Source organism: Loxodonta africana, chromosome 8 (genome assembly GCF_030014295.1).
Source record: "Loxodonta africana isolate mLoxAfr1 chromosome 8, mLoxAfr1.hap2, whole genome shotgun sequence".
Classification (NCBI taxonomy): domain Eukaryota; kingdom Metazoa; phylum Chordata; class Mammalia; order Proboscidea; family Elephantidae; genus Loxodonta; species Loxodonta africana.
Window position 1 is genome coordinate 72,793,958 of NC_087349.1, and position 15,548 is coordinate 72,809,505.

Consider the following 15,548-nt stretch of genomic DNA (forward strand, 5'->3'; position numbering starts at 1 on the left):
TGTCGATTATTGATTATTAGCCAGGCATTATGCTAAATATTAACGAGGCTTAGTAATTGTTAAGCACTTGGCTGCTAACTAAAAGGTTGGCAGTTTGAACCCACCAGCCACTCTGAAGGAGAAAGATGTGGCAGTCTGCTTCCATAAAGATTATAGCCTTAGAAACCCTGTGGGGCAGTTCTACTCTGTACTAAAGGGGCCCTATGAGTGGGAATTGACTCTATGGCAATGAGTAACCTGTAATTGTAAATTCTTTTTCTGTCTCTTTGAAAATGTAAATCAAGGATGTTTCCTTATAGGCCTGGGAGCCATCTTTTTCGAAATGTAATCATCAAGGACCTTCATACCTTTACCTCCCAGTTTCCCACAAGATAAGCATAATTTAAGATATCCTGCCATAAGTGTATTAGAAAATTAGTAATTTTATCTTGAAAACATGAACGTAATGGGTTGTATCCATTTACCTATCTGAAGAGTAAGATTCCTTTCTATGAACTCTCTTTAGCAAACTGCACGTGATGTATTATACTGATTTAATGCTTATTCAGTAATAAAAATTTTCTTTCTCTTCAGCAGGAGGAAAGTTCCAGGGTCACCCAGAACTCTTCTCCTGCTGGACAGAGCCAAATTTTAGCGGGCCAAGATTCGGACACGAGGGGTCTGAGCCTAAGCCCTAGTTTGAGAGACTCTCCCCTATTGGACTGACCAAGTGCAGATGATGGAACGCCCTGGGACATCTTTTTCCGGCCAGACTGATTAATGACCTTGCTCCTTTCCGTAGGACCCTTTCCCTAACACTGTTTCCGCCATTGTTCAGGGAGCCATCTTGGTGATGCAAGTGATGGTGTGCTCCTTTGTTTGGCCAACCAAATAAAGCTTCTTCTTTCACTTTCACCCATTTTGTGTATCTATGGCCTTGCCAAGCGGACCTGGAACAGTCGAGTTAGGTTAAAAATACTTGTATAACCAACTGCACTTGGACTACCTGGTTCTATTTCCAGTGGGCTATGTGTAGTTACCCAATTCCAATTGTTTTAAACCCTTAATAAATCTGTTTTAACTTGAAACAGCGTTGGAGTTTTTTTCTATAACACTATGTAGAATGAAACACTGCCCAGTCCTGCTCCACCCTCACAATTGTTGCTATGTTTGAGCCCATTGTTGATCCAGGACCATTGTACAGAAAAAAAGATTTCCATTCAACCTGGAGAAATCCCTTAGTTTGAGCAGCAATGGTAATTATAACCAGAAATCATTCAGCAATGATGGTTTTCTTACTACTCTAAGTTATACTGGACTCTGTAAGGAAAAATTCAAATTGAATATAAGAAGTTTTAATTATCCCCATTGAAAACAGGGAAGAAGCTCTCCTCCTGCTCTGTTCTTTCAGAATTCACTTTAGATAACTTGTAATTGTAACTTATTTGTTTCTTTGAATAGTATGCAAATCTAAGAGATCTCCTCAAAAGTCTGGCAGCTACCTCTCTGGAGTATAATTTCAGGTGATCCTCCTCCATCTTCCTCTTCCTAGGAAGGGGATTAGCATAAATTCAAATGGCCCAGTCCTATCTCTGGGTCCAAAAGATTAGAAAATTAACAACTATCTAGAAAATATGAATGTAATGGATTGTATCCCCTTAAATATTTAATTGTTAAGATTTCTGTCTTTGCAATCTCTTTAGCAGATTGCCTGTGATGCATCACATTCTGATTTAATGCTTATTCAATATTAAAGTGTTCTTTCTCTTTTATTTTTGTAGAGAGGTTGTCTGGTTTGGGAGAAGATTTCCTTTTAGTATCTTCACCAAAAATTCTTAAAATGATATGACTTTCATACCTGATAGCACACAAGACTGGTACTGAAATCAGAATATAGTAAATCATTGTTAACTAAACAATTGGAAATTTTTTTCTTTCAAAATGTGCTTTAATGTTGAAAACTGGGAGTACAGGAGCAAATGCACTCAGCGTTCAATATCTGTCTTTAAAATACTTTATTGCTTTATAGGCTGTAATTCTGTCATAAATAATATTTGATGTTTACTGAGTTCCTTACAAGTGTCAGGCTCCTGAACGTGTACAACCCTGAGGTATGTACTATTACCATCTCCAATTTACAGATAATATTTTCTTATAAAGAAGTTAAATATCTTGCTCACTGTTCCACCGACTCTATTAAACCCACTCCCGTGGAGTTGATTCCGACTCATAGCGACCCTATAGGACAGAGTAGAACTGCCCCATAGAGCTTCCAAGGAGCGCCTGGCAGATAGGAACTGCAGACCTCTTGGTTAGCAACTGTAGCACTTAACCACTACACCACCAGGGTTTCCAATTAGTAAGTCCTAACCAGGCTGGGGCTCAACTCCACGCAGTCGGCTAAGTCTTCGACCCTAATCATGCACTATACTGCTTTTTAAAGAATCTTCTCTTATAAAGATTTACTCCTGTGTGAACTCCAATGGTTTGGTCAACGTGTTTTAAGTGATGAACTTACTTGAGAGAAAAGTGGTTAAGCCTTGGGAATTAAAAAAATAAATTTTTTCATTTAAAAATAATGCATGTTAAATTATACAAAAATTAGAAAATTCAACCTACCCAAACCCATTGTTACCATGGGTTCCAGCGCAGCCACAGAGACACTAAACGGGTGAAAGCCAAAGATGAAGCTTTATTTGGTTGGCCAAACAAATGCGCACACTGGGACTTAGGCTGACAAGATGGCTCCCTGAACAATGGCTGAAACAGTTTTTATAAGGGGCAAGAACCGAGGAAGTGTCCTGGTGGGAAGTGGTCACTGATTGGTTTGTCCCGGAAAGGCGTTCATGGGCGGCTCCATCTGTGTGCTTGCTCAGTCCAAAAGGAAGGCTTTCAAACCAAATCTTAGGCCCAGACCCCTCCCTTCTGAAAGTCTTCCCCCGATCCTGGGCCGCTAAAGTTTAGTTTCTTCAGGTGGAAGAAAGGTTCTGGGGTCACTCAGAGGATGGGGTTGATGGCTCTGCTACCTGAGGCGGGACCAATTTGGTCTTAACTGATTCTGTGGTCTGTTTTTTTTTTTTTTTTTTATCTTGGGCAGGAAGTTGGCCTGTTGTCGAAAAAACATCTGGAGAAACCAGTTAGAAGGGGAGATGGCTCAAGCTACTCTACTTGCAAGTTGGGGGTTGGTAATGGTGCCCGGAGGCTGTTGGCCTCACAATGCCAACATGTCCCTTCCAACTTAGTGTGTTAATGAATCACTTTACAGAGAGCAATTTGGCCTTTTTCTTTGGTTTCTGAAAGATAATCATTGGAATTTCTTGAGCAAATTCAGTGCCTATTAAAACCCCTGAGCATCACCTGAGGGTTTATGTTAATGTGGGGGCTGGCCTGACCCTAAAGACCATCATCATGGCCTAATACCAGCTGACCTCAGGGAGAGAAGGAGGGGAGCATGATTCAATCATGCTTAAGTACCGAAGCCAGTAAAAAGCTCCAGACACTGCTGCTCCATGCATTTCCTGGTTGGTGAAAGACATGTATGAACTTTTGAGAGTAGCTTTCTCTTTTTTGGTTGCCCAACTTTCACGTTAAGAACCCTCCGAGACATCGCCCATGCTTACCTTTTTGTACTGATCCTGATTTTGACCCTCTTGCTAGTGTGTGTATTTCCTTCCATTTCAAGGCACATATAACTATACACTTACATCTGTATGTGATTACATCGTATTTTTATATTATAGATTCTGTTGTCTATTGCATCCTGCTTTTTTTTTTAACGCATGTCAAAAATAAATTATCATATGGGGTCTATCTGCATGCATATTAGAGGGTATGAGCAAAACCAAACAAAAACCAGGGGTATTGTTCCTTTGCAGTTTCCCTTTTCTAGTGTGCAAGAGGTGCTAGGTTAAAATAGTTGCAACTTTTTGGATGCCGGACGTGTGTCTGAGGCAGGTATCAGGGACGACTCCCAGAGCGTGGGCCAGGAGGCTGCTCAACTGAGAGCGTGTGTTTTATCCCTTTACAAGACGAAATCGTCTGTTAGGAAAGCAAGAAGGAGGGACTATTTTTGAAGCTTCCAGCATTAGAGTGGCTACGTTTTACTTTCAAAGCTGGACAAACGGAGTTGAGTTGGGGAGATCGGTAAAGCGCACATTCTACATAGCTCTTCGGCTTAAGGAAGGCCGAGCACGGACGCATGCGTTGTGCTAGCTTCTGCACCTTTAGGGAACACTCTGCGCAGGCGCCGGCCTCAGCTGATGACGTCTACTTGCTGCCGCTTCCCCCACCGCAAGCCTGCGGCATCCCACGTTGCAGCCCCTGTGTTCCCACCCCCGGGCCTACGACTGCGGCCTTGGTGAGCCGTCCTCCGGCCTGTTCGCGTCGGAACAGCCCGGGACTGCGCAGCGTCCAGCGTGCCGGTGAGCTACCCCAGACTCGCAGCCCTTTCTGGAAGAAGGCCAACGGCGGCGTCACGGAAGAGACGGGCCGACGGGGAGGAGGAGGGGAGGCCGTCAGGGGACGGGCAGCGTGCTGGGCTGGGAGGTGGAGGTGTCGCGTGATTTATCCCTGCGGGGCCGCGCCGTCTGCTAAGGGGCTCCCGGTTCGGCGCAAGTCGGGCGGTTGGGGTTGGTTCCAGGCCCCCGAGCCGTGATCCGCCAGCAGGCCCCTGATTTTTTTTTTTTACTTTCCCCCTGGTGTTTTTTTTTTCCCCTTACAGAGTAGGCCATGAGCTAGGATTTGTTCAAAGCCCTTTTGAAAAGTGCTGGCTTCGCAATATTTCAAGCCCTTACAGAACTGAAATTAGTGTTTTGCGCAGGGGATCCCGGCCTACTAAGAAAGGGGTATTATATTTTTATTAATTTTTCCTATTCTGACTCTGATATCAGCGTTGGTTTTCAGTAAATTAAGAGACTGCGATAAAAGCGTTGAGCATAGGGATGAGGAAAAGGTGTCTGACACCTCTTAATAAATCAACGTGTCTCCAAGAATAAACCTAATTGAACTCTCAGTGCTCAGAAGAAAATCTGCCAAGGAGGAGGGGATGCCTAGTATCTGATAAAGGATGGCGCTTGTCCATTAGCTTTGACGGACAAGAGGCAGACCCTATCAGACAACTGTTCAATAAGGATAGAGAACAGGCCAGGCTGAGAGCCATTTGACTTTGCCTTCTGTGCTTTTCCCCCCAAAAGGCCTTCCAATGGGATGTACATTACACCCCCCGCCCCATCAGATCCTAGAGCCGGTTGCCTCTTGAGGCCAAGATTGTGAGGCCCACTGAACCCAGCTCATGTAGTATTCCACAATCCTTCAAGGTCAAGTATGGGACCAAAAAACCAAACATGTTGCCATGGAGTATTTCCGACTCATAGTGACCTTATAGGGCAGAGTAGAATCGCCCCCATAGGGTTTCTCAGGAGCCGCTGGTGGAGTCAAAGGTTAGCAGCAGAGCTCTTATCCACTGCGCCACCAAAACAAACAAACAAACAGAAAAACCCATTATCATCCAGTCAATTCTGACTCAGGGACCCTGTGGGACAGGGATGCTAATTCACCTTTGAACCACCTGTAGCTTGCAAGTATTGATTGGTTTGGCTCGAATTAAATGTAATTAAGCCAAATCAAAAGATAGGCTTTTTTAGAAGGTATAGGTCATTTGTTATGAACTTATATGAACAACTTGTACATAAAAAAAAAATGGGTTTTTTAATTGAGACAGAGAGAAACAGCATCTTTACTTCTCATTTGACCGTTTTAAGCTTGTGTAATAGTATAGTTTCCCCTCACTGTGCTGTGTTTGAGTGACTGTAACAAATGGGAGGTGGGCCAGTTTTAAAAAGTAAACTTTTTTTCATACAGTTGGATGAATAGAATTGTTGAAAGTGTCAGTTTTCCTCATCAAAAGATGAGGATTTTTAAAAGACATAATTTATCCCTTTGTACCAATATCTAATCTGTTTTTAGGAACCGATGAGAGATATATGATCAAATTTAGAGAGGAAATATTTTATAATTCTGCCTTCTCCCTTTATTTAACTTTCCCTCCAGAAATTGGCAGATTGGATTATATGACTTTGTCTTTTATGGAGAAAATATATGTAACATATGCCATCTTAGCAATTACTACATGTACCATTGATTACATTTTTCAAGTTGTGCACCCATTCTTCCTATCTTTCAAATCATTCCACCACCGTTAACATAAACTTAATGCCTCCTAAGCAAAAACTCCCTTTTCCCTCCCACCCTCCCCTGTTAACCAGTGATACATTTATTTGATTATTTCCTGTGAGATCATACAGTATTTGTCCTTTTGGGACTGACTTATTTCACTCAGCAGGATGTTTTCAAGGTTCATCCATGTTGTGACTTGCATTTCTCTTTATGGAGGAGTGTGTATGTACCAGATTTAGTGTATCTGTTCATCTGTTGATGGAAATTTTGATTGTTTCCACCTTTTAGCTGTTGTGAAAAGTGGTGCCCAGGTTTCTGTTTATAGTCGAACTTTAACTAATGGGTACGTACCTAGGGTTGGGATTGCTGGGTTATATGGTAGTAATTTGTTCAACTTTTTGAGGAACTGCAGAAGTTTTCCATAGCAGCTGTACCATTTTACATTCCCACCAGCAATGGATGAGGGTTCCAGTTTTGCCACACCTATTTCCCTTTTTTATTTAGTTTTTAATCATTGCCATTCTAATAGGGATGAGGTGGTATCTTGTAGTTTTTGTTTGTGTCTCTAATGGCTAATAATACTGAGCAATTTGTCATGTGTTGTTGGCCATTTGAATATCTTCTTTGGTGAAATGTCCGTTCAGGTCCTTTGCCTGTTTTTTGATTGTGTGTGTTGTCGTTAAGTTGTAGAAGTTTTAAAGTGTATTTTGACTATTAGCATTATTGGATATATGGTTCCTGAAATTTTTCTCCCATCCTGTGGGTTATCTTTTCACTTTTTTTTTAGTCTGTCATACAAAAATTTATATACACCTTGCTGTATACTCCTTGTTGCTCTCCCCGTAATGAGGCAGTACACTCCTTCCCTCCACTCTGTATTTTTGTGTCCATTTTGCCAGCTTCTGACCACCTCTGCCCTCTCATCTCCCTTTTAGACAGGAGCCGCCCACGTAGTTTCATGTGTCTACTTCATCCAAGAAGCTCACTCTTCAGTATCGTTTTGTATCCCATAGTCCAGTCCAATCCCTGTCTGAAGAGTTGGCTTTGGGAATTCCTGTCTTGGGCTAACAGAAGGTCTGGGGACCATGACCTCCAGGGTCCTTCTAGTCTCAGTCAGACCATTAAGTCTGGTCTTTTTACAAGAACTTGAGGTCTGCGTCCCACTGCTGTCCTGCTTGCTCAAGGATTCTCTGTTGTGTTCCCTGTCAGGGCAGTCGTCAGTTGTAGCCAGCCACCATCTAGTTCTTCTGGTCTCAGGCTGATGTAGTCTCTGGTTTATGTGGCCCTTTCTGTCTCTTGGGCTCATCATTACCTTGTGTCTTTGGTGTTTTTCATTCTCCTTTTGTCCAGGTGGGTTGAGACCAATCGATGCATCTTAGATGGCCACTTGCTAGCATTTAAGAAGACCCCAGACACCACTCTCCAAAATCTTTTCACTTTTTTTAATAAAGTCTTTTGAACAAAAATAATTTTTATGAGGTCCCGTTTATACATTTTGTCTGTTGGCGCTTGTTTTTGTTGTGTTATATGACTTATAAATTCCTCTCAATCTTAAAATCGTACGACCTTAGCTGCAATGTTATTGTATTACCTACCTGTAGAGGTGTTTTCTTTTTTTTGTATAGGTATTAGTATTAATTACTTTTTCTTACATGCTTTTAAATTTTATACTTAGTTTTCCCTGTGTTATTTTTGACACTGTCATCCTAAAATTTTGAAATTAATGTTCCAAATTTTGCTGCTTAGTATTAGTTATATGAGTTATCTATATTAGTTAGTATGAGTTATATATAATATTTTGGAATTTATCTTCATAATTTTAACTGCCTGCTGTTGAAAGAAAAATCTGCAGAATTTGTTTTTGAGTTATGTTGGGTGCAAGTGCTTAAAAGATTAAAATAGGAAATCTGAGGGTGGGGTTGAGGGTGGGAAGAAATATCAATGTTATTTACTACAAAGGGGCATGAAACTTAAAAGGCTGAGAAAACTACTTTGATATTAGCTGATAGTACATTTAAGTATATCTACTTGTAGTCTCCCCAAAGCAACTTTTGCCTTTAGTAGTAATTGTTTGAAACGTAGAATGTTTTTCTTTTATTCTAAGGCAAATGAAGCCCATGTGATTCTCTTCAGTATAGACCTTTGTTAATGTATGAATGTTTAATTATCACAAGACTGACAGAATTTCATAATTTTTTTTGAAAACCACTTCTGAAGTCTAGTAAATGGTTTACTTGTTTTTGGTGTTTCAATGGCATATAATTCTTATTTCAAAAAAGAATTTGAACCTCCCCTTGAAATTCATTTCAAATTAATTAAATTAAACATGTAGTAGTGATTTTTAGAGTACTTTTTTCTTGAAGTTTACTGTAAGGCTTTTGTTTTTCTGTAGACATGGGAAAAATCTTTTTCTCCTTTGCTGCTGTGTTCAAATAAAGACAATGCTTATGATGGAGTCATATCAACTGAAAATAGGGAATGGATTGGTTAGTAGTGAAGTCCTTAATGAAGATGGAGAAAGTGAAGATGTCTCTCAGTTTCTTTATGTGGGATTCAGAGGAAAAGATAGTGTCACTTGTCCCACCTGTCAAGGAGCAGGAAGAATTGCTAGGGATATGTGTTACTGCATTGTTTTTTCTCTGAAGAATGTTGGTATTCATTTGCTCAGATATAATAAAACCCCTGCAGCTAAGCTAAGCTTTATGCTCTAAAAACCCTTGGAATTAAAATGCAAACTTCATGTCAGTTGTGTTTAGTCAAAAGACCAGAAAGAAAAGAAAAAAGCCATAATACTAAGTAGTTCTGGTGGTACAGTGGTTGAAGCACTTGATTGCTAACCAAAAGCCAGAGGTTTGAGTCCACCATCCGCTCTGCTGGAGAAAAATGTGGCAGTCAGTCTGCTTCTGTGAAGATTACAGCCTGGGGGAAACCCTGTGGAGCAGTTCTGCTGTGTCCTATAGGGTCGCTTTGAGTCGGAATTGACTGGATGGTAATGGTAAAGCAATAATAAGGGAAACCACTTCTCTGTCCCCAGTATTTTCCCTTTCCCGCCTGCTATTAAGGTTTTTTTTTTTTTTTTTTTTATACTGTCTCTTGAGTGAAAATTTTTAGTGGTATTTGTGATCTGTAGAGGGAATATCAGTTCCTTTGCTGTATTTTGTGTTAGAGGCAATTTTTTTTCCAGGCTTTTTTAGTAGCAGTGGCAGTAAGTTGAAATCATGAAGGTGCCTTATACTCTTCTCATTGTCTGGTTGGCTAAAGTTGATATGTGACCCTGGAGAGACAGGAGGACAGTTCCAGGATGCATAATGTGTACAAAAGCTATGAGAAGTGCCCTGGGGAAGATTACGTTTTGAGTGTGTGATAGCTTTACCTTTGCAAGAATAAAAGGATTATTATAGTTAAAAGGAGTAATGTACCATCCTAAGGTGGCGGGGGGGGGGGGGGGAAGTACAGTTTTATCGGTCTAGAAATATTTTTACAGTTTTATCGGTCTAGAAATATTTTTAAGGTATGGCCAAATGGCTGTTTTTGATTTTCTGAATATGGATTATAGAGAAAAGATGCAGCTGCAAGAATGGGGCAGCCATTTACTGAAACGGAGAAAAGTGGATTTGGGTGTGTGCATCAGAGGAGAGATCAGGAGCTCACTTCTAGACGTGGAAGTTTGAGAGACATACTTGATGTCTAGGTGGATATGTTCAGTAGGTAGTTATAAGACCCTGGATTTTTAAATTTTGTAGGTGAGGAAAAGAATAAATTACCCAAAGTACATCAGGTAGGAAATGATAGGAGAATTCTAACTTGACTCCAAGTGCACAACTTCATCATTACTGTATATCTCCCAGGATTCAGGCACTGTCCCTAGAGCCACAAGAAAAAATGATCGTTGATGAATTTTATAATGGAGAACTGTATATTGAGATAGTGAATTAGACAGTTTTTCAGTTTGGGATGAAATACTAAGGAGAGTGTTAATTTTTGTCCCAGCAGGTTCAGTACTACTAGTTACAGCTGTAAACTTTGAGTGCAAAGTAATGTAGAGCACTGTTTTCGTATATTCACAACTGGGGCTGATTTATAGGTTTACCACCCATAAATAATTAAAAACAACACTGAAGGATAAGAAAAGCCTACAAAGCTTAGAGTTTTTAATCATGATCATTGACGTTTTCATACAGTTTTTCGGTATTTTTGTGGGTTGTAGGTTCCTTGAAAGTGTACTTAAATTATCTGTTAAGTAGTCTAGTAGTGAGCATCATTTTACTCAGGTTTCCAGAAAGTCCAGAGTGAGTAAGTGGGAGCTGCTTTGTTTGCTCAGACAACAGAATGGCTTGGTAGCAGTGATGTAGCAGATTTGTTTTGTTTTTTAATAAACCATTTTACTGTCATTTCTCAATTTAGGTAACTTAAAATACTCAGAAACTTTCCTAGAACGTCTGCAGAGGATTCCCTCCACAAGCCTAACCAAATCAGACAGATGGCGACTGGTTCAGATGACGACGCGGTGCCTGTGCACCCTTTTTCCAGAGAGGCCAAGAGGATCGTTGCTCTGCCTGCTGCTGACAGACATCGGCTTGCCCTGGCAATGCTATACTCTCCAGAAATGAGGCGAAAACGAACTATTAGGACCCTGTGCATGACTGTCTTATCTGCTGTTTTCCCAACCTTCAAAGGTCCTGTTGTCAAGGTCACCCCTGTCATTACTGGAGAAGCAGTTACTTGGCAAATGCAGTTATATGGCACCCCTCAGCTGTCAATCCCTGAAGTTCCCGATGATCCGGAACATAGGCTTGGATTATACCATGCAACGCTGAACATTCTCATCGCTTTGTTCAAGGACTCACGGGACAATAGCCATATGAGGACTGCAGAAAACAGGTTCAAAGCGTTTAAGGTGGCAGTCAATACAGACATGGAGCACACACCGTATCCTGCTATTAATGTGTCTGCTTATGTCATCTACTTGTCTCTTCAGCCCTGGTGTCATAGAGTCTTGCGTAGAATTTTAAGTACCAAATTCACAGGTCCAGCTGAACAGATGATGGTGCAAGTCCATATGGTGGCTCGATGGTCACAGATGACTACTCTCAGTGCTATTAAGAGGTTCCTTAACGAGTGTGATTCGAGCTTGATCCTAATACCTGAAGTAAAAGAGGAGATACCCAAGTTCTATGAAGCATATGAGAGACTTCGTGAAAAAACTGGAGAATGGTTTCCTTATGCCAAGGCAATCAAACACCCTGAAGCCCAGAAGGTGAAGACGGCAGCATTTCCAAACCTGGCATCTGCGGCTCTGTACCACGCAGCAGAGACAACACCAACTATGCGCAACTATAGAGCAGGGAAACACATTAGGGGAGGTCTCCCTGAAAGCACACTCAAAAGTGCTTTTGAGCGTAAAATCTCACGCGAAGAGCGGGCAACACTACACTCCCTATGCATCAGCGGTGAGGTGAGTGACCAAGTGTCACAGACACCGACAGAGGCAGAGTCATCCACAGATGATGATTAATGAGTTTTTGTTGCTTAAAAAAAAATCCATACCCCCCCGCCCCAACCAACAAATAAGAAACACAAACCCGAAGAAGAAACAAGAAATCTGGAGAGGCAATTTAATAGCTGCTGTGAGGCACACAAAGATTAGATCCATGAAGGCATTTAGAAAGGAAGTGAAGAGGAGAGTGTAAAGCAAACAATAAAATGATAGTTTTTTGAATGACTAGGATATGAGGGAGATTAAGTGACATGTAAGACATCAAAACAAAAATGGGGGCTGTAGGCTTTCAGTGGAGGATTATATGTTTGCAAGATCAGGAAGTAGTTCCTTGGAACTAGCTTTTGAGGGTAGCCTTGAAGATAAGAAATTTTCATTATGGAAACTGGAAAGAGAGATGGAAGAGTTACATTTCAGGGGGAGTTGGAGGAATAGCCAAGATGTGGAAGGTTTTTTTATTTTTGTTTTAATATCTGTTTCTTGATTTTAAATAGTGCAACAATATCTTCAGAGCTGAGTTACTGTAAATATTTTTAAAAATGAGTACTTCAGTACTCTGGGATGAGGAGGCTCAGAAAGGGCTGGTCATAGTGAGATTGAGCGTGTGAATATGTCATGTTTTAAGGGCTGCACAGGTGGTTCTGAGGGCCTTGTAAGAAAACTTCAAGCAGTAACGTGAGCAGACTTTGAAAACATGCTAGTGCAAGAAGTCAATCACAAAAGACCACCTACTATGTGACTCTTTATGTTAATATCTAGAATAGGCAAGTCCACAGAGGGAGTAGATTAGTGGTTGCTTCAGACTGGTGGGCGGGTAAGGGAGTGATAGTTAAGGGTACAGGTTTATTTTTTTATTTTTTTTTACAGGTGTATTTTTGAGATTATAAATACATTCTAAAATTGGTGATTTCACATCTGAACATACTAAAAGCCATTGAATTGTATGTACACTTTAAATGTGGTGTGAACTATCTTGATAAAGCTGTTTAAAAAAACTAAATGAATAAACATTTGTCACTCACCTTGTATTTCTGTTCTATTAAAGAAGTTACAACTTTAATAGGAGCTTAGAGCCTACGTAAGTAGAGATTACAAGGCTATTACATAGAAGAAAAGGGTTGTGCGATTTAGTAAACGTTGAACCATCTGTCTTAGTTACCTAGTGCTGCTGTAGCAGAAATACCACAAGTGGATGGCTTTAATGAAGAGAAATTTATTTTCTCATCGTCTACTAGGTTACAAGTCCAAATTCAGGACATCAGCTCCAGGGAAGGCTTTCAGTCTCAGCTCTGGAGGAAGGTCCTTGTCCTCAGTCTTTCCCTGGTTGAGGAGCTTCTCAGGTGCAGGGAGCCTGGGTCCAAAGGACATAGTCTGCCCCCTGTGCTGCTTTCTTGGTGGTATGAGGTCTCCAACTCTCTGCTTGCTTCCCTTTTATTTCTTGAGAGAGTAAGGGTGTTGTTACAATCCCACCCTAATCCTCTCAACATAAAATTACAATCACAAAATGGAGGACAACCACACAGTACTGGGGATCATGGCCTAACCGAGTTGATACATTTTTGGGGGGACATAATTCAATCCATGACAGCATCTTTATGAATAGTGGTGGTTTTTTCGTGGAATATTTTGTCTGATAAATGCTTGATATATTACATACATGCAGTTTTGAAAGTTCTTCATGAAGACCTATTAAATCTATAAGCAGAACCAAGAAGGCAGGGATCAGTGTTTTCATGATAAGGTGTAGTGTTTTCAGGAAATGACCTAAGAAATTGGGTTTTAATATTTAGCAGATTTTAGGTGAAGGGGTGCTTGTGCTCCTTTTTTACAAAGAAAATTTAGTAAAACAGGTTAAGATCAAGATAACAGGGCAAAATCATATCCTAAACAGTTAAAATGTTGCCTGTAATTTTTTTTTCACGCTGTAGATTGTTCTACAGGACAGGAAACTTAGAAGATAAGAACAAGTCACCTTTCATTTAATATTCATATTTGAACACAAGGAGGAAGTACTAATGAAGTTGCCTTGTTTTATAGTTTTTTTTTTTAATTTTTATTGAGCTTTAATGTTTACAAGTCAGTCTGTCACATATAAGCTTATGTACACCTGATTCCATACTCCCACTTACTCTCCCCCTAATGAGTCAGCCCTTCCAGTCTCTCCTTTCGTGACAATTTTGCCAGTTTCTAACCCTCTCTACCCTCCTTTCTCCCCTCCAGACAAGAGATGCCAACACAGTCTCAAGTGTCCACCCGATACAAGTAGCTCACTCTTCATCAGCATCTCTCTCCAACCCATTGTCCAGTCCCTTCCATGTCTGATGAGTTGTCTTTGGGAATGGTTTCTGTCCTGGGCCAACAGAAGGTTTGGGGACCATGACCGCCAGGATTCCTCTAGTCTCAGTCAGACCATTAAGTCTGGTCTTTTTATGAGAATTTGGGGTCTGCATCCCACTATTCTCCTGCTCCCTCAGGGGTTCTCTGTTGTGTTCCCTGTCAGGGCAGTCATTGGTTGTGGCCCTTTCTGTCTCGGGCTCATAGTTATCGTGTGACCTTGGTGTTCTTCATTCTCCTTTTATCCAGGTGGGTTGAGACCTTGTTTTATAGTTTTAACTTTACTGTTTTAAACTTTTTTTTGTCAGGGATTAAAGAGGTTGAACATGGACTCTTCTCTCAATAAACATCTCTAGAACTACATGCACTACCAGTGGCTTCCTGTACCTTGAACTATATAGATTCACTACCAGCTCCACTTGTTAAAAGCTAGATGTGCCCTTCATCACTGTCTTTTTGCTGCCACCAGCTATGTTAGCCATCCCTTCTACTGTTAGGGGACTTTATTGGAAGTATGAGTGTTTTGTGAATTTGATTTTCTTCACACACATTTTTAAATATTCTTTTTCAAGTTTTTTAAAGGAAACAAATACAGCATCGAGTTTCTAAAAATTTAGATTCTAACTTCTAAAAGAGTTTCTAACAACTATATACTTTCTGATTTACTCTAATTCCTTGTTGCTGTCATCCATGTAATCTCTAAAGAAAGCAAGTAACTATATAATCTTCAGTTTCAATCACTTTTAACCGGCTGTCATTTATAACCAGTTGCTTTTGTGTGTTGAAGCGTTCAAGCAGTTTTTTTATGTTCTGTCAATTCAATACTACTTCCATCCTGCATCTTCTTGGACAAGAAGATTGAGGCTTCCCTGAGGTAGAACCTTTTCAACAAAACCGATAACTATTTCTCTCATGTTCTACATTCTTCTGATAAGACTTTAGGGTGTTTTTGCAGGGCTTTGGATAAGCCTTTTTGAGTGAGTGTCCTTGAAGATGATGCGTCCTCTCCATGAAATGGAATTTTAGGGGACCACCATTTCAATCTTCTGTCCAGAAGGTCTACTGTATTCTCCAGTGAAAAGAGGGACCAGTTCTCATCTTTGTTGTTGCCAAACACAGACTTTCTAAGTTTAGAGGACTGGCCTGTATCCACTGGAGGTGACTCATCTAGAGAGAAATTAGAACGTGCTCCCTCTGCAGAGGCAACCACACTTATTTAGACAGCGTTAGTTTGGAGTCCATCCCCAGGGCCACTGTGGGAGCCATATAGCCATGACTAACAAGGCAGGTCAACATGATGGTAGGATCCTGGATCATTGGGTCACAAGTGGAGAAGCCCCCTGTCTTAGTAATCTAGTGCCCCCATAACAAACATACCACAAGTGGATGTCTTTAACAAAACGGAATTTATTTTCTCACAGTCTAATAGGTTATAAGTACAGAGTATCGGCTCCAGGGGAAGGCTTTCTCTTGACTCTGGAGGACGGTCCCTGTCCTCAATCTTCCCCTGGTCGAGGAACTTCTCAGACACAGAGACCCCGTGTCCAAAGGACGTGCTCTGCTT

General features: G+C 40.8%; 1 protein-coding gene across 2 annotated transcripts in view; it reads left to right on the forward strand.

Moving 5' to 3' along the window:
- Nucleotides 1–12,671, forward strand: part of LOC135227173 (uncharacterized) — a 53,971-nt gene extending 41,300 nt beyond the window's left edge. Inside the window, exons 1-2 of one of the 2 annotated variants that reach the window (XM_023544388.2) lie at nt 4,245–4,400; nt 10,558–12,671. In XM_023544388.2, coding sequence (XP_023400156.2) covers nt 10,634–11,668 — 1,035 coding nt within the window. In that variant the 5' untranslated portion in view covers nt 4,245–4,400; nt 10,558–10,633 and the 3' untranslated portion in view covers nt 11,669–12,671. Of the gene's footprint in view, nt 1–4,244; nt 4,401–10,557 lie in introns of those variants that run through there. The other variant, XM_064290023.1, reaches the window with a different exon arrangement.
- Nucleotides 12,672–15,548: the final 2,877 nt, after the last annotated feature.